The sequence below is a fragment of the Mus pahari genome, chromosome 4, assembly GCF_900095145.1.
Source record: "Mus pahari chromosome 4, PAHARI_EIJ_v1.1, whole genome shotgun sequence".
In the NCBI taxonomy this organism is placed as follows: Eukaryota; Metazoa; Chordata; class Mammalia; order Rodentia; family Muridae; genus Mus; species Mus pahari.
The window spans coordinates 123,668,798-123,688,945 of record NC_034593.1 but is presented as its reverse complement, the minus strand read 5'-3'; the positions used below and the strand labels follow the sequence as shown (position 1 = coordinate 123,688,945).

Here is a 20,148-nt window from a genome sequence, read left to right as displayed (position 1 = left end):
CTCTCTGTGTGTGTGTGTGTGTATATATATATATATATATATATATATATATATATATATATATATATATAAACTGTGACTCTTGGGAGAAGATAATATCCTGTTTAGGGTAACAGCAGTTAAAATTCTTCAATTATGTATGTATCCATATAGCTTTTTCAAATATTTTTGTATCAGTTCTCCCCACTATACCTTGCCCTTCCATCCCTCTCTCCACTCAAAACTCCCTCTCCATTATTCCTACCATTTCTTTTTAAAATTTGGAAAACCATGAATAAATGAGTGGCGGAGATTGTATAAATGCATTATTCATGTATTAAGCTCTCAAAAGAAATGAAAATTTAAAATAAAAAAATGAATAGAGAAAATTTTTAAATTTGATCATGCTTTCTAAGTCTTCATTAATAAGGATGAATTTAAATTAATGGTTCTTACATAATTCTACAAAAGTCGATTAGAGTGAGAGAAAGACAGAAAATTGGGTTAAGTATTCAGAATAAGCAATTGGGGACTGAGAGATAGCTTCACATGCAAGCATGAGGATGTGAGTTTAAATCCCAGCGAAAAGTCAGGCACGGGTGTACATGCACATACCCCAAGCTATATAAGGCTTTTTCTCATCTTGGCTATTCCTCACACTAAAGTGGGATCGACCAAATGGAATGTCCATCATTTCCCAGAAATTCATCCATCCCACATCCATTCATTAGTTAGGAAGACATGCCCCATCCTTGATTCTTGCCAGAGCACAGAATGGCAGCAGGATGTTGGCCTACCTGTTCTGTAACATAGACAAAGAGGATTGTGTAACGTATAGAATAAAACATGAGAACAGAGTAAAGAATCGAGGTATATCATTTCAGAGACTAAACAAAGAGAAAGGCAGAGGGACGGAGGAAGCCACGAGGACGTTGTTCAGGATCTGAGCTTTGATACACTAATTCTAATACAGAAAAGGGTTCTATGCATTTGGGGGGTTCCAGTCAAGTCAGACATTAGGGAAACTAGCTAAGGAAGTACAGTGTCTGTGGCCTGCTGAGATATGTGGGCTTGGACTGCCACTCGGGGTAGCAATAGAGGCAACCTCACATGTGAGCCCCGTGTGGTTTACATCGCCAGCCTCAATCCAGAGATAAGGGAACTGATGCTAAGAGTTTTACTGTGCTGCAGATGAAAAGACACTATACAGCAGAGCTAGCAGCATCCCTGTCCTTCTGCTCCCTACACCAGTGAAGGATGAACCGTGAGCTCCTTCCACCGATATGTTCACCTCACTTTCCTACATTCATATTTATTTTTCCCCTCTGACCTATAAGATTCACAGCAGAAGAGATCATTTTCCTCTGAATATTCCTTCCCATCATGAAATCCTTGTTGACTGCAGGATTTATCAACTGAGAGAATTTGATAAATCTTAGCTAATGAACAAATCGTAGACGGGGCAGGTTCTATATCCACATGACGTTAGTAGAAGACTTCACTAACGGTATGGAAGACAATGCAAATGCTATGTCAGCATATGAGCTCCTTTTCTTCTGCCTGAAAACAGGCAATATTTGAAGCACTACTGATTTTCAGGGCAGAGCACCTACAGAAGAAAATGACAAGACATCCACAGATAGCTCCTTTTTCCTGCTATGGATCACATATCAAAGCATAGCTCTGCCCTACCTGTAGCACTCTACCACTGTCTACCCCAGAAATGTAACTTAATTCAAACTGAACACACATCCATCCATTTTATCAGGAGACACGTTCCTGATTCTGATTGTTGTGTGGGACACACCCTAAGATTAAGAACAGAACAAGAATTTTTTTTTGTGGTTTTTTGTTTTTGTTTTTTTGAGGCAGGGTTTCTCTCTGTAGCTGTGGCTGTCCTGGAACTCACTCTGTAGACCAGGCTGGCCTCGAACTCAGAAATCCACCTGCCTCTGCCACCCAAGTGCTGGGATTAAAGGTGTGCGCCACCATGCCTGGCCTCCAAGAATTGTTCATTTTTAAAAACATGTTTTTTTCTTCTATGATCTCCCTGTTCTCAGATCTCATGTTCTTTACACTTCCCTCCTCCTGTTATATTAGACAAGATTAGGCTCATAGGCATCAAAAATATAGAGATTTCTATAGATTTCTATCTTCTAGTGACAGAATTCTTGATTTAAAACAAATCAAAGAAAAAAGTTATAATCAATATGACATAGATAGACTGGTAGTACATCTCCATCCTAGACCATGGAAAGATGTAAACTCCTCTGAGGGAAAGTTTTTCCCATCTAGGAATCATTTCTCATCTTCCCTTCATTCAGTTAATAGAAGAAAAATAGTGCTGAGTCCATATGGCTAATTTGGGGCACAATTCAATTCCCCTTTCAATTTGCAGTTGCTCTAGAGGTATCCTTGGCATTTTGCAGTGCAAGAAAGTTGTAGGTGACCTTCTTGAGGGAGCCTCTGCTGGGAAGACCCTAAATGTCAAGTACAATTCCTTCACTTTCAGTGAATTTCCACTTACAGTTCACTTGTACTTGGAATTAATCATATACAGTGAGTGTGTGTGTGTGTGTGTGTGTGTGTGTGTGTGTGTGTGTGTGTGTGTGTGTTGGGGGTAGGTTCTTATAGAAACTGAAGAAAACTAATCCCTATCACTGTAACTGTGACACAGTAGAATGGCTTCTGTCTTCATTAGCAAAGACTATATTCAAGTTGGTTGAAGTGGGTCCTAGAGTTGGAGCCTTGCAGCCCACTCTCTGCCTATGTGACCTCATCCAAAAGCATTTAACTTCAGCACACAATGTGCAGGTTACAAGTACTGTCAGAACAGAATGACATAGTCATCCTTCAGGTTGTCTGGTTAGGGTTCCTGCCTTTCCAGGTGAAGTTCTTTATCTTTCTGTGAAAGAGTGCAGCTCCAGTTCCACAAAGGAGCTATCATTATGACTGAGCATGCACTGTTCATTGAACAGAAGCAATACAGCTGTGTAACCTGGGTCTAATGAATTGTTCTCCTTGTCCTCAGAGCAGAACACCATGGTCTCCTGGCTCATTCACAGAGACACTGAATGAAACCAAGGGGGACTTTCCAGGCCATCTGTTAGAACACTAATACAAGGATAAATCTTATGGGTCTCATCTCTCAAGGATTCAGTTCTATGCTCATATAAAGTGGAAAGGCAGCCATATTTAAATTGGGGTGAACTTGCATTACAGATTTGAACATCTGAGCAAATGATTGGAGTGTCACCAAGCACTTCTGGTTTTTTTTTTTTTCAATTGCAACACAACTTTTTTGTAGTTTTATCCTTAATATGACATGTTGAATGTGTCCGTGGGAAAAAGATTAATTTACCTGTAGTAGTAATTCTCAATGTCTCCCAGATGTCAGTTAGCAATGTCTAAAGAGATTTTGACATTCACAAGTAGAATAATACTAGCAGCACCTGGGCAGTAGAACTCAGATGTACCTGATGAATATCCTATAATTTAAAGATCAGCCTTCTACACTTCCAAAAGCTTATGTAAAAGCTTATGTAATATAAAACGTCAATAGTACCAGTGTTGACAAACTCCGATCTGCATTATTACCATGATTAAGCAAGAATAAACATTTGAAATCTCTAGGTAACGTTCATTTAACAAACTGCACACACACACACACACACACACACACACCATTTTAGATTTCTTGAATTTTCACTGTTTTCTTCTAGGATTTTTTCTGTGAGCATCTGGAGTTATTAGAAATTAGAGTGTGTAGATTTGAGTGACTAGAGAAGAAGATGCTCTATGGAGCTATCCCCGTGGGTGGCATCCCCTCTGAAGAAAGTTCATCAGAAAAATTCATGACCCCCATGAAGGGATGGAATTAACATTCTGTCACTGTGAACTCCAAGGCTGTATAACTTGGTGAAATTGATACAATCTCAATTCATTTATTAGAAACTTGGCTCTGTAAATCATAATACCTGCTTTTCTGGGTTTTCATGAGGACTGAAGCTACATATGCTCTGTGATTCACTCGGGGCAGAATACAGGAGATGGGCAGATGATACATTAGGTCATTCTATAGACACAGGGTACATCAACCTCTACTCCTTCTTAGAGCCTGCCTTCTGCTTCTCTCCTCTCATATCCATGTGCAGATATACTAGATTGCAAGCCATTCCAAAATATTTACCAGCTACCTGTATTGAAAACAATTAGAACAAATGGTCCCAGCCCTGGCTTTGGATATTTTTGATCCACATAGGGTGAGTTCTGTTAGCATATATGTATTTAATAGCTGCTTAAGGTTTATATAACCAAGTGGATTGTAAAATTAGACTTTAGAAGGCCAGATGAAATACTATGAAATACAATGAAATACAATGAAAAAAGCACAACCTACTGATATCTAGAATGAAAGCATTTCTTGACACATATGGAGGAAGAGAAGAAAATTCCATTCCAATTATTACCAGTGATGAACCAAAAATGTGTAAGCCTAATAGCTTGAAAGGTTTCCAATGGCTTCCTGACTACTCATTTCCCTTTGAAATAAAAATAAAAGATCTGGGTTATTACTCAATTAGTACTTACTCTCTCATAAGATTTTCTAACTGAGTGGAAACGACCAAAAGCAAGTCAGCCTGAAGCTGGGCAAGCAGCAGGTGTTGTGTGTATGTTGCTCGACTGAAGGGGGATATGCCTACTCAGGGATGCATGGAGCCTTAGCTAATACAAACTCACTGTGATGGCCTCAAGCTGTCAGTCCCATAAAACAACCTGTCCTTTTGCCAGAACCTACTCACTTCCTAGTTAGGACAGGTTTTTTAAAATAGAAATGATTTTGTTTGTATAAATTGAGAATTCAAATAAAAAGTTTGTTTTCTACCCTTCCCGCTAAATTAAGTTGCTTAATATTAGAGGAAATAATTGTTATGAGATATCCTGTGTGGAAAGAGGATTTTCACAGTAACCCACTGATAAAGCTCACATTTCTGTTATGAATTGGAATGAAAATGAATGTTTTCTCCTTAGGAAGCTAAGCATCTGTGAATATCACCCTTGCCTTTCAGTTTCCATGTCATTTACCGCCAGGTCGTTCTGTGCTTTCCGCTCTTCTGTCTCTGCCGATCTCTAACAGAGAATGTACTAGCATTAATGACTGTGTGTGCATGCTGGCTGGTGAGTTGGCATACATTTTCCCTGGACACCAAAGCATAGTTTCCATTTTCCTAAGTCTTGATGTTCCTGCCAGGAGAAAAGAGCCTCACATCACATGGCAGATATGACCATGTCCACATTCCTGTTCAATGTGGTGACCTGTGTTGGATAAACATTCCACACAACGAGGTGGAACTAATGTCAAAATGTCAGTACGATGAAATGGTTCCAAGCTACCAAAGCATTTGTACTTTCTTATAGGGGCAGCATATCTTCCCTAAGCTTCCGGTGAGTCACTGGGACCACCTATCGGGTGACTGCATTCTCCTCCTCTGTCGAGCTTTCAGAGAAAGGGTTGTTGCTTCTGCTTTCTATTTCCTCTTCTGCCTTTTGTGGTTAACTCTCATACAGCACATAGTGGGGAAACAGATACGGAGAACAAGGCTACAAGGACTGAGTACCGTCTCCTGTTCTCCCTGACTATGTTACCTCTGTCCTCTCTCATCAGTGGGTACCAGTAGCATGCTTGATGTCTGTCTTAATGAACACTGCAAAGTATAGGAAGCTTTGGAAACTGTGATGTACCTGTGCACCCTAGGACCTTGTTTGTCCAGTGCTGGGCTGTGTACTTGGCAACAAAATGAGTAATAAAGAAGTCCCTTCTAGAAGCCCATCGCTTGCAAGCTCAGGACACAGGATCAAGTGTCTGTTTTCATTTCTCACATGTGCTGGGCACAGAGCATCATGGGATTTGTGACTTCTAGTTCAAATACTCATGTATGACATTTGCATTCCCCCCAGATTTTTATCAGCTTTGCCAGACAGACAATAATGTTGAGGTGCTTTGTCCATTGTTCCTGGAAGAGGCACTCTCAATGACTTCTTTTGCTCTCAGAGGACAGTAAACAAGCGTGACATTAGTAGCGTTGCTGCAGAACAGTCTGGAAAGACAAACTGTGCAAGTGAACTTGTTCCGTTCACCAGCTCCTCCTCTGCTACTTCTGCTTTGTTTAGCATTTTTGAATATTTAACACTATGCTAATTTTTTCATTCAATGTCATTTCTATTCTGGAGAAACTTTTACAGATATCATTTCTCCAATATTTAAAATAAACTAGGCTGTCATTTGGGACATTTGTATTGTTTGAGATTATTTTAAACCTCAAATTTTTTTTTTTTTTTTTTTTTTTTTTTGGTTTTTCGAGACAGGGTTTGTCTGTATAGCTCTGGCTGTCCTGGAACTCACTTGGTAGACCAGGCTAGCCTCGAACTCAGAAATCCGCCTTAAACCTCAAATCTTGTTTTGTTGGGTTTTTTTCCTTCTTCTGGTTTCTTGTGTTTAAAGGTAAACACAAGATATATACTGTGTTCATATATCTACAGTTAGCAAGAGAAAAATAAGATTACACTGGCTAAAGGTTAACCAAATTGACATGTCAGAAATTGCATTGGTACCATGCCTTGAACACTGACTGGGTATAATGCATTTGGATCACTGTTTGCCAAGAATTCAGCATATAGACTCAGCATTGTCAATACATTTTTAAAAATCATTCTGCTCTGTGAGTTAACTTCCTACTTTTTCTATTAGTCCAAGCCCTCTGACTACAAATAATAGGTCTTTCCTCGTGGCTATGTTGTATGTGAAAAATGCTTCTCAACTTTAAACACATTGAGAAGAGTATTTGCTAAGTCTAAATTTCTGTCAAGATATAAAACTTATCAGTAAGCTCAGGGGGAAGAAAAGATACATGGGTACAGTGGAGGTGAGTCAGATTAGACATTAACAGGACTTAGCATTGCAACCTATTTCCTACCTCTTCTTACAGCTCTGTTATCAGCATCTCCTTACGCCACCACCAATCCCAGTAGTCAGTCAGCTCTCTACTCCAGATTGACCCTGGTTCAACTCTAGAGAAATAACATGAATGCCTAGTAACTGAAGGTCAAGATCAGCATTAACTTTTCACCACATGGGTCAAACATTTGTTGCCAGCAGAAAGTATTCCAAAACAGTATCCAGGATAAATTGGATTTATAGCAAGCTTCACACCAAGAAAGCTGGGAAGAGAAGTCTACTTTGCAAATGTTCTGCAGCATCAAACCTCAGCAGAATCCACAAACTTTTAAGTAACCTGCTGTTTAATTAGAGACATTACTGTTTGCATTAGCCTTTGAGTTCAAGTTGTTTCCCATATTAATGATGCCAGACTACGGTGTATCAGTCTTAGGCACTCTCCATCTCATCTTAACAATATTAGCAAAAACATGGGCCACCTGTCATTACTTTATGCTATGGCAACTGTAGAACTTGCTGAAGAAAACAGCAAAGAGGACTTGGGAGAAGGGGGTGGAACCTAATATCCTAAAATATAGTCACATGACAAATACCCCTCATTGTATTTTATTTAGGAATAACACAACAAACCCAGAATGTACAAAGAAAACTGATTTTCAACCAGAGATGTTACTTTAGATGTATAATTTTTCTCAAATGCATCATATTTGACAGTATATTCACTCTTCCTGGGGACATAGAGGAATAGTCTTTCTCTTGACATCATCTAAGACATTAAGTGTTTAATAAATGTTGATTTGATTTGTGACATTTGTTTTTTAAAAAGTTGAATGTATGTATTCTTGATTAATTCCATATATGATCTTGATATTAGCATTGTTTCAGTAAGAACAGAACCACAGCAGAACTCCACGATCATCACGGACCTGTTTCTCCAGGTCACAGTGGCCAAGTGCCAGGCAGCTGTCTCCTTGCCCCCAAGGGCCTCTGTTCATTTTATAGGAAGATCCTGCTGAGATGCCAGGAACAAGACACAGCCTTGCTCCTGTAACTCCTCCCAGCCTCCTCCTCTAACTTTAAAAGGGAATAGTTACTGAGGAGGAGACACAGCATCACTGTTGGGAGGAAGCAAGAGGCTGAAGGCCAAGGATTAAGGGTCTAAATCATTTCTCTGCTAACAACTCTGGGATCATTTCAAAATTCACTTAGCCCTTTTACAAGCTGGTTACTTCCTCGTCTATAAACATATGAGGCTGGACTAAATCTCCCAGGCCTCTTCAAGTTCCCAAACCCCATAATTCAGACTGCCTATAAAAAAATAAATGTAACTCCGGATGCTCATTTTCCAAAAAGTAAAGTAGTAAAGGATCTGGTCTATTTCATTAACAAATACCCAAAAGTATCCAGAACTTTGTGGGTGCTTAATAAATATTAAGCACCGAATTTTACCTTTCATCTGAAAAACAGGGTGAGTAATGCTGACTTAATTCCCAGAATTTCATGTGCGAAATAATAAATGAGAACAAAGCACTTTTCAGATAATGAAGTAATTCAAACAAGCTGCTTTAATAGGTCTGAGGTTGGGGTAGATGATGCAAGAGTAAAGTGCCTCTTTTATTATTACATCTGTGGAACACAACAGGCTTCTTTTTAGTTTAAGATGAAACAACAATTATGCTTGCTTATCACCCATAAGCCTGATAGAGTAGTCTCTATGCAAATGGAACCTTCACCCTCATGTGGATTTAGCCTATATCACTTCTAAAAAAAAAAAAAATGGAGCTTTTTATCTTTATCTGATATCAAGAAGGAATCAGCTTAGGAATGCATTCCATCAACATTAACAGACTCTGCCCAAAGAAAACACTTTCCAAAATTACCGATAAACTGCACACATGAGAAAATTACAAATTTTATAATCTTTATACTCAAAAATGAATACAGTTCAGATAATGTTACTAAGAAAATCCTTGTACTTAGAGATGAATATAATTCAGATACTGTTATTAAGGAAAATGATACATTACACTCTGTCTTCATGTGGGCACCCATGGTGTATTTCATATTCTTAAATGCCTTTGCCTAATAAACTTTATGTTCTATGTTTTGTTTTGTTTTTACAGTGTTCCAACAAAAGGCAGCCAGAAGACAATCTGATGGTGATAAGTTCTACAGTGTCTCTAAGAAACCTGGTATTGATGCTAACTTCAACCTATTTAACCCCCTAAATAAGATTTAAAGAAATCGTAGGGCTCTGCAGAAAGCCTCCTAGGTCAGATACAAACACCTGAGTTTGATTGATTTCACTTTGAAGTTTGTATCGTACCCCCAAACAACTATGCCACAATAAAATCAATTATTTTCATTAACAAGAGCAGGAAATGCCCCTCATCATATTGCCTATGGTGATGTTGTTCTCATAGCACCAGGAAGGACAAGACAAATTCCATAACTTGTATCAGAGGCCCCTTTTATAGATCTGAAAATGAGACAAGCTTGGGTGTTTCTTTAGTCAGCTGTAGATGCCAATCAAAGGTAGAACCACTTTCCTAGTGGGTTCTTGCTTTCAGCATTTGATGAAATTCCTTAGGAACCACCATTTATCATGTGGAGTAAAGCCGAAGACCACGATAGTCACACCAACATCTCAAACCAGTGGGACCGATTTTACATCTAGTATTCACTTGGACATTTGTCTTTTTCAAGGATAGACTCTATAGCCTAAATAGACCAAATAACCTAATATGTACTAACTATAGCCTAAATGTACTAATAGCCTGTTAATAGGTGATTTAGTGCAGCTCTTTTTCAACAGTTGGGACTGAATAAATGTTCAAATATAAAAACCATAAAAGTCGGTTGACACATGGCTTAGGGTAGTTATCTTTGATAACCTATGAGCAGATATAGTTGTACCTTTGATATAACTTCAGTCCCAAATCATGTCACCTTGAAACTAGTACCAGGTAATTTGTGAGAAAGATATATCGAAATAAGGAAGACACAGAAACACCCCCCCCCCCAACACACATGTGTTCCATCTCCTTTTGTGGCATTTTGAAAAGGCTAGGGACAGGCTGTACCTACTTCTGACACTCACTGAACAATATTCAGCTCAGGACCTCAAAGGACCTGCTTTTGGTATGCTATGAGTTGTCACTCAAACAAAGCTGTATTCTCATTGGTTATTATTCATCGCTTCAAGTAGCATTCCTCATGGCGGTTAAGCTGTGCTTTGATTGTTCTCACAATTAGTTGCATGGCACTTGGACACAATGCATGAGGAAGCCGAACCTCAATTCTTGTATGAATTACACAGCTTGTAAGTCTAGCTGCAGAACAGTCACTCTTTTTAAATGGCAATTATCCATTATTAACATTAATTTAGTAATTTAGCCATGTCATGATTTACATGTGGTGGGTCCCCTCTGCTTTAACACTTGTCCGCAGCTTTTTGTGCAGAGGCTACAGAACAGAGTAAGGCCTGGCTAGTGGAAGCAGGTCACATGAGTGGGCTTTGAGGTTTATAACCAGCCTTAGATTTGACACAAACTCTCTCCTCACCTCTTGGTTTTCTGATATGTAGCAAATTCCCATAGCCCCCAACTCATCTGCTTCAGCAATCAAGTTTTTGCCACTATGGGGGGCCATAGCCTCCCAAACTATGAGCAAGCAATGAAGCCATTCTCCCTTAACTTGCTTCTGTTGGACACTTTCAACAGGAAATGTAATTAATACCAAAGGTTGGTAGTGAAAGTAGGGTATAGCTCTAATAAACCTGACCACATAGCTTATTGGAACAAGAAGAAATGTGGAGGCGTTTACAGCTGAAGTTCAGAGAAGCCCTGGAGTGCTATACAGGGAGATGAATGAGCCTTGCTGGTGGGAGTATAGAAGACCATGATGCTGATAGAAACCCAGACAGAAAGACCAGGCTCAAGAGGTTTTAAGCAGGAGCAAGTAATGGAACTAGGCAGCCCTGATGGGACATGCTAGCAAAGCAGCTCCTCATGTCCTGAAAATGTGGGTGAGCCAGAATTCACAATGAACTGGGTTGCTTTCAGATGAAATATAAGGCAGCATAGTCTATGGGTTGTAGCATATTTATTCACTGCCTTTAGCTAGGTTTACAGTAAGAGAGCAGAAAGGTACAAGGGAAATGCCTAGCATAAATACTGGGTGTACACTTTGTACTGGTACTACAGAAGTAGCATCTTAATATAAGACCCCAGTCATCAAAGGCTTCAGAGTATAAAACTGAAACCCAATTTTTTTTAAAGTAGTCATTTTAAAAGAGAGCAACTGGGGTAGGGGAAGAGAAAAAAGAATTCCTGAGTAGAGGATGTCTCTAAAGGAATTTCCTTGAAATTATCTACCTAGGAAAATTCAGTCATATGTGTACTTCACAACTACAGTCATGATCCAAGTGGGCCAGGCTATATCTTGATCTAGTGGAAAAGCTCAGTGCTGTTGGTGTGACAGGCAGCCAGGATGTAAGAGGTAGAGTCATAGAAGTCTGTAACAATGTTCCAGAAAGGCACTGAAGTTAGATAACATGTAGGAGAATCAGAGTCCCTTCATAGAGGCCCTGTGTGTGACAACATGAAGGTGAAGTCCAAGCTGGGATGGAGAACCAAGGGTGTTAGATGCACAAAAAGTGTAAAACGTCTTTCCAAAAGAACCTGTAGTCACTGACAGGATCGATCCCAAGAGAGAGGCTGTGTGTGCTGAAAGCAACCATCAGTAGGAATGGGTCTCATGGAGCTGTGTGTGAGGGTAGGGAATGTTTTCCCTACTGGGTTTCAGTATTGGTCTAAACTTTCCCTGTTGTCCTTCCTATCCTCCCTTTTAGAAGCAAATGTTATTGTATGTCAGAATTAAGCATCCTTCTTTTTGACTTCTACAGAGGCTCATAGCTGAGTTTGCCTTGAGTCTCAGAAGAGACTCAAAACTTTTGAACAGTACTGATATGGATACAACTTTTGAAGTTGAATTGATTGCCATTTGCATGAGGCAATAGTGACTAGGGCAGATTCCACACTAAGGGTTGGATATAGACTGTTCCCCTGAAGGTCCCTGTACTGGCTAGTTTTGTGTCAACTTGACACAAGCTGGAGTTATCACAGAGAAAGGAGATTCAGTTGGGGAAATGCCTCCATGTGATCCAGCTATAAGACAGTTTCTCAATTAGTGATTAAGGGGGAGGGTCCCTTGTGCGTGGGACCATCCCTGGGCTGGTAGTTTTGGGTTCTATAAGAAAGCAAACTGAGCAAGCCAGGGGAAGCAAGCCAGTAAAGAACATCCCTCCATGGCCTCTGCATCAGCTCCTGCTTCCTGCCCTGCTTGAGTTCCAGTCCTGACATCCTTTGGTGATGAACAGCAGCGTGGAAATGTAAGCTGAATAAACCCTTTCCTCCCCAACTTGTTTCTTGGTCATGATGTTTTGTCCAGGAATAGAAACCCTGACTAAGACAGTCCCTAACTGATTATACTGTTTGAGGAAATTGTAGAAGCTTTAAAAGGCACAGCGTGGATTATGGAAGTCGGTATGGTCTTTTTGACAGTTCGACACAGCCCCACTCCCAGGTCAAGTGTTTTCTGCTTTGCAGTTATAATCCAATTCTGCTAGCACTGCAGGTAAGATCTTGAAAGCTCAGAATTTGTTCTCCTTCATAGGAGATCAAAGATGGTAGAAACTTGGGGATAGTCTACTCTCCGCAGCTGAATATCTGCCCCCCAGAAAGCCACTTAAGAAGAGCTGAGAGTTTCTTGTGAGCCTAGAATGGATTAACGTTCTACCATTATGTAGGAAAATAATCTTCACCTGTGTTGGGATAAAAGGCTAAAGAGAATGGTAAAAGGAAATAAGTTTTACAGTAAACCTTATCAATAATGCCATGTTTTATTGATTTTATATACCTAGTCATAAACTCTTGACTAATTTGCTTCACAAAAGTCAGTTTTCATTAGACTCTCTTAGAGGCCTCTCAGGACTAAAAAGATTTCACATGTTATTTTATGTCTTTTTATCTTGAATCTTAAATCCAATTTATTTGTAGCATTTTAAATTAGTCACAGTAGGATATTTCTTTACTCTTAGACATCAAGAGTTTACCAGAATAGAACTAAATATTGTGCTATTTCTAAAAGTAAGAGAACATCAGATCTTTTAAAAAAAATTTTTTTCATAATCTCTCTGATGACTATAACCTTCAGGAAAATAAGTTTCCAGCATGAAGAAAAATAATAAAATAATAATATTGATAATAATAGTAATAATAGTAATAATGATGATGATGATGTAAGGATCTTTATGAAAGTATTGGGTACTTAAATGGCTTTTTATGTTAGGCAGAATTTTCTTTACTGTAACAAAATACCTGAGCAACCAACCTGAGAGTAGGATTTATCCTGGCTCATGGTTTCAGAGGTCTCACTCCTTCATGTGCAGAGCAGAGAAGTTTATGTCCCAGCTGCCAGGAAGCAGAGTGGCCTGCTCCCTCCAGATTTTTTGTACTTTGTAAAGTTGGAACCTCCTCCCAAAAGAGCACCACCACCTGTGAGCGAGCAAGCAAGGCATGAGCCTCTGAGGGGAATTTTGCATTTTGCATTGTCTAGGCATATTCTTGAAGCTGTTCCAGTATTATGATCATCCAGACCATGGGACGACACTGATTCTTACAGGTTTTAGAGCATTTTTCAACTCTCCTGGGATTTCATCATGCAGTAGGAAGGAAAGTAGATACTTATCCAGGACTGAGGTCTCTGAAGGGAAAGGGGGATAATGTTTGTGAAACGTTCATGAGTTAAGATTTTCTAAGGGACCTAGACAGGTTTCCTGAAAAGGGTGAAACAATGTATTTCTCCTACTGTATTCTGGAAGAAAGGGGACTTATAAAAGCCAACTATTTCCCCACGGAAACTAAAAGCACTTCAGAATCTCTATGTTCAAGACTGCCAAGGGGTTGCCAGGAAGTTACATTATTGCTTAGCCAAGGAATTTTCCCGAGGAACAGAAAAAAAAAAATTAGTTGGCACCATTTCTGTGGGAACTCAAAGGAATTCTTTGACTAGAATTTTACATCTTGAAGAAATATGAGAGGAAAGTGCTAAGGACTGGGGATCATAGATAATTTTTTTTTCAACAAAATGCAGTTTTAAAGACAATTTTCCCAAGTTGGTTTTGAAATCAGAAAATGTAGAAGAATGGTGTCACAGATATAATGTGCTTCCATTCCACTCCATTTCCTAGCCCTGAACCAGGAAGATGACAAGGTGTGTTCATTGCCACAAACCAGGGAAATAGATCCCGTTGGCATATTTGGAGAGAGTCAGGGTTCTAGAATCAGAGTTCTCTAGGGATGATAAACTCGTGAAGTTCTCACGGAGGGAAGGGCTTCTGCATCATTTGGGTGTTTGCCAAATATTAAGCATCCTATGAAATAGGTACTTATCGGACCACTAGGCCATGATCCAGGCATCCTCAAAGCTCACTAGAGCCACAGGCAGTTCCTTCCTCAAGGACATGAATACAACATTATATCCTATCCTCAGCTTCCAGATTGCCTGTGGTTCCTAAATGTGTGGTTTCTCTTGGGCTTTTCCTACCATGCCAAGACCAAACTCCATTAGAAACACAGCAACCAAAGAACAGAAACATTGCCAAACAGCCTCTCTGGTCACGGCACTCACCAATAATCTGCTCATCTCAGTTAATTAATAAACCAAATGAAGGAGTCCTCGTTGCTGTTATGCAGGGCAAACCCTAATACAGGGGTATGCCCATTCTAATCAAACATCTACAGCAAGCAGCCCCAGATCTAGATAAGCATAAGAATTGCTTATAGAACTTCCAATTTTGGGTTACCATTCATACTCTGTATGTAAATGTAGAAGTTATATGTAAATTTTTCACAGATAATTTTTACATTATTATTCTTTCCATGTGGATTTCTTATGTCTGAAATCTATTTCCCCTTAAGTCATCATTCTGTCTAAAGAATAAAATAAAAATATATCAAGAGTCATTTTATCAGTACCAACAATCTGAAAGGGCATATTTGCTTGTGATAATGACTGTGCTATTTGGGTATATTTAGTAATCAGTCACTAAAACTATGCTGTGCAAGTTTGTGTCTGGCTCTTTGGGCTTGTAAGTTTGTAGCCCTGGCAAAGTCTCTGCCCAATTCTTAAGTCCAAACTACAGAATTATTATGGGCTTGTCTTTTGGAGGGGTTTGCATGCCCATGGAAAAGATTTAGTCAGGGAGCATATTTTTGTGTTCTCCAAGTACACAGTGCTGGCCAGTTTGATAAATGTTAAATAATAAAATTGTCTTTAAGCAAGAGACCTGGAGAAACATGGAAGGTATTACTATTATGTGGGGAAAAGAGACTTCTGAGCCCTGTGGTATTTCCATCAGGCTGTGCTTGCCAATTTTAGATATATTAAATAGAAAAGAGGGAAAATTGTCAAAATGTGATCATTTGTACTCCATAAAAGAATAGTGGCTTCAGCTGCTTTTTCCAGTGTAACTTATATTTCCATTTGTCATATTGCTCACAAAGGGTAATTTTTTGTTAAAGTTATACCTGATGTTTTTTTTTTTTGTACCGTTTCTCATGTCTTGCCTAAAATGGGACTGTGCTAACATGTAACTTCTGTCAGAAATGAAGGCAAAACCTGAGAGATACAAACTTCCTAATAATAATAAAGACAGAAGTCTGTTTTTTAAAAAAATGAGTTCAGAAGAATCTAGGGCTAGTTCTAATTTTTTTTAATGTGACTGATTAAAAACCAATGTCAAAGTGTACCCCTACAGTCTGTGAAATGAGGCTGCAATTTTCCCATAGAGAAGGAGGCCATCCACTCCCTCCCTCACCATGGAACCCCACCCCAGCCTACTGCTCTCTTCAAAGCTTCCTCTCCTCTTCAGCTTTTATGGCTACACATACAGAAAGTGCCCTCCAGTAGACAGCAAGGAGGTATGAGAATGAGCTTTCTTTGTTAGTTCCCTGGGGCCCTCAAGTAAAGCTACAGGATGGAGAGAAAGGGATAGGAAGTATCCCTCTGGTCACATGTGCCTAGGCAGGAGTGTAGTCCTGGCAAATCATACCCCCTTTCTACAGGGAAAAGTTGCTATTCCCCAAGGCCTGATTTCTATGTCGCTTCTATTCAAACCCTTGCAGTCCTATCTCTGACAACAGAATAGGACCTGAACAAGAAACAGAACCAAAGGACAGAAAAACACTGTTTACCTCAAATATATTTTATATCAATAATAGGTTAAACAAACTCAAAAGCTTTAAAGTAAGTTGTAGTGCCAAAATTCGATAGTAAATAATGAATCTATTAACTCTATAAAATACTTATGTGTAAGCATAAGAACCAGTAAAGTGTGATCACACCTACAGTCGCAGTGCCTAGGAACTGGGGGCAGACAGACATCATGAACTCAGTGGTGAGCCAGCTAGCCAATCCAGGAAGTTCAGGGTTTAGTGAGAGGCCAACATACAGTGGAGAGCGGTCAAGGAAGACATCAGATATCTTTTATACATTTTTATTAGTTCTTTGGGGATGTCATACATGTTTTGATCATACTCACCCTCCCTCTTCCAGCTCATCCCCCACACATCCTCCACTTCCCTGCTCACGCAGCTTTGTGTCATTTTCCCTCCATTGCCCAGACAAATTTATGCTACCCAAATATCCTTGAGTTGTGACTTTCCACTGGAGCATGATTGGCTTACTAGGGCTTCGCTGTTACAGAGAGCTAGCTCACCTACATTTCCCATGCTGAGGCTTGGTCTGCTTGGTCTTGCACAGGTTTGTGCATGCTATCATAACTAACCATGTGCAGCTGTCCTGCTGTTTCCAGAACAAAGGGTGACATTTTTCAGTAATAGGGTCTTACTATCAAGTACTGGAAGGTAACCAAGAACATTGGTGATGGACTGTAATATTTGGAGTTCTAGGGAATCTGACTATCCAACAAAAGAAGAGACTTATTCATGATACTAGAATTTTTTATATGTAGTCTATAGTACCTACTAGGGGCCTTGTTGCATCATTATAAAATAACTTCATTTAAATTTTTATGTGTTTGTACATAGTTCAGGGAGCTTTTACAGCACTAGGTTTCTTTGTGACTTTTTTGAAAAGTGTTCAGTATTATTTATCACTCCCTGTATATATCTACCCTGTATTCTCCCAACCAGAATTTAACCCCTTTTATTCCATAATAAAATTAATCATCTCAGATGCATATCATTCATTTACTCTTATGACAAATGATAAAAGTATCACAATATTTAAATAAAATCTAGCAAAATAAAAAAGACAAATAATCACAGTTTTAAATTCTGTGACTATTCAATAAGGAAACTTTTTAAAAAGTCAAACAAGACAGAAATAACTAAACATTAGGATAATATAATATGTAGCTTTATAAGCTCTATCCCTAACATTCTCTAATTTTATACTTGCTAACAAAATAATAAATAAAGGTATGATTCAGTATTTAACTATCTTGTTATCAGTAAAATATTTTTAAAATTAATAACAAGGTTCAGAATAAAAACAACTGAAGAAAATTTTGACATTTGTATTTAAGACAGAGAAAGAATTAAAATACAACTGAATACTTAGAAAGCACACACATAAAATGTGTCTGTGAACAATGCTAGCTCAATAGTCTCAAAAATCTTTCACTATTAAGAACCCGGATGTTCTACTACAAAAGCATAAAAATGGATGAATGCTAATGAACTAATAATAAAAGCTGAAAATGAAAGGTAGACTTTGAAAGTGAAAGAGCCAGAGGTTATGTGACTACAAGGAGGCAGTGCCTTAGAGACACAGCAGGGAAACTGTACTCATGAACTCATGAATAGTTGTGACTGCCAGCACAAAAGGTATACAAGCCATAGCCAACCAAGTCCCAGTATGGAGAGGGAGTGAGGGAGTGCAGTCCCACCCATAGTGTGGAGCTAGTGACAATTGTTAGACACTGGGAAGAGGAAAGAATGTTTTCTCTAAGAATGTGGCTCCTGGTCGGTTTGCCACAGTCAGATGAAAGACCATATAATCAAGAATAACTTGACAATACATAATGGTCATAAAGGCTTTAAAGAAAATGATATGAAGTTGGGTGAGATCTGAAAAGAGTTAGGGGTGTGAACAGATCAAAACATAATGTAGGAAACTCTTGAATAACTAATTTGAAGGGAAAAAAATCAGTATTTACAAAAATACAAAATGTTCTAGTTTCCTTTCTGTTGCTATGTTAAAATATCCTGACAAAAAGCAGCTTAGGGAGACTGAGGGGTTCTTTAGCTCACAGTTCCTGTAACACTCCATCAGTGGAGTGAAGTCTAGAAGCAGGAACATACAGCAGCTAGCTCCATCACATCCATAATCAAAAGCAGAAGAAATGAAGCCAGGCCCCATCTCCTGGCACTCAGCATCCATGCTACAGTCTGATTCCATGCTTAGGAAAATGTGCTACTCATAATATGTGTATGTCTCTCTATATCAATTAACAATCAAGATAGCCCCACCAAGAGCCCTACAGGTCAACCTGATCTAAATAATCCCTCATCGAGATGCTGCCCAGGTGAGGCTAGGTTGTGTCTAGTTGACAATTAAGATGAATTGTCAAATACTATGTATGTGTGTTCACTTTTTAAACCCAATTTGAAAAGTCTATGGCAAATACAATTGACAGAATACATCAATAAGGAAATCATAGAAAAAGGAAAGAAGGGAGGGAAAGGAGAGAAGGATGGAAGAAAAAGAAAGGAAGAGACAGGAAATCAGTAGTAAAATAGGAGAATGTAATATCAGGAAGATTTTTTTATATAGAAACATAACATTCTTTTAGGAAAAATACATTAAGAAAATTACATCAAATGAGGTAATAAGATAAAATTTTAAATACTACTAGACTAATAGGAAATGTTTGTATAATATTATAGAGATAAATTTTAGCAATTTCAAATCCACGTAAAATAGTTCAAATATAACTATTCTATATATCAGTTATTTCATTAAGAAATACATAATAATTTTGGTTGATTACACATATATACATTTATTATTTTAACATTTATGCTTTTAATATTTATAATAAAATACATAATAATTTCTTTAAAAATAAATGGAAATAAATTTCTAGTTTCCTGCTGAGGTTGATTAGGAATAAAATAAAGCTGTTCATTATGAACATTCTTTCTCTTTCCAGAAAATTCTAGATATTCTCAAAGCATATCACTTAAAACAATATATCTACTGAGAATTAGAAAAGAAGAGGCCTCCCATGGATATCAATCAGCCTTGGCCTATTGATTTGCAATAAGAGTATGTCTATCTTCTATAAAGAACAGGTAAAGCAGTCCAGCTAGGGGAAAGGGATCCAAAGAAGGCAATGTAGTCAGAGATGGCCCCAGCTCCCATTTTAGGAGTCCTACATGAAGACTCAGTCGCACAACTGTTACGTATCTGTAGAGGGCCTAGGTCTAGCCCATGCATGCTGTCTGGTTGGCAGTTCAATCTCTATGATCCCTTACGGACCCCGGTTAGTTGATACTGTTGGTTAATACTGATGGGGTCCTTGACCCCTCTGGCTTCTTCAATACTTCCTCCCCATCTTCCACAAGATTCCCCAAACTCCACTTAATGTTCAGGTGTGGGTCTCAGTGTCAGTTTCCATTGGTTGCTGGGTGGAACCTCTCTGATGACAGATAACGCTAGGCTCCTTTCTGCAAGTGTAGCAGAATATCATTAATAGTGTCAATAGCGCCAGGGGTTTGGCTCCCTCTTATGAGATGGGTTTCAAGTTGGGCCTTCCCTCAAATTCTGCTCTATCTTTTACCCCTGCAAATCTTTTAGGCATACAGACTGTGGGTCTCTGGTTTTGTGGCTGAGTTGGTGCCCAACCCCTACATCAGAAGGAAGACGTGCCTGGTTACAAGAGATGGCCTGTTCAGGCTCCATATCCCCTACTGCTAGGTGTAGCATGTAGATTCTACTATCCTGCTTTAAGCTCCAGGTAGACCATGCTACCAGCCACCACCCTGGTTCCCCTAGATCTACGAATGAGATATGTCCCGCGCTACCTTCCCGCCAGCAAGAAATGACGCGGCACACAAACAGGATCCTTCTACAGCAACGCTTTAATGCTCTTGAGAGGGAGAGCATAAGCTTCCAACAGGCAA

General features: G+C 39.0%; 1 protein-coding gene across 1 annotated transcript in view; it reads left to right on the top strand.

The window, feature by feature from the left end:
* The window catches only part of Bank1 (B cell scaffold protein with ankyrin repeats 1), a 260,238-nt gene that overhangs the window by 217,002 nt on the left and 23,088 nt on the right, over positions 1–20,148 (top strand). Inside the window, exon 11 of the mRNA XM_021195807.2 lies at positions 9,058–9,126. Within this exon, the coding sequence (XP_021051466.1) occupies positions 9,058–9,126 (69 nt within the window). The remainder of the gene's footprint in view (positions 1–9,057; positions 9,127–20,148) is intronic.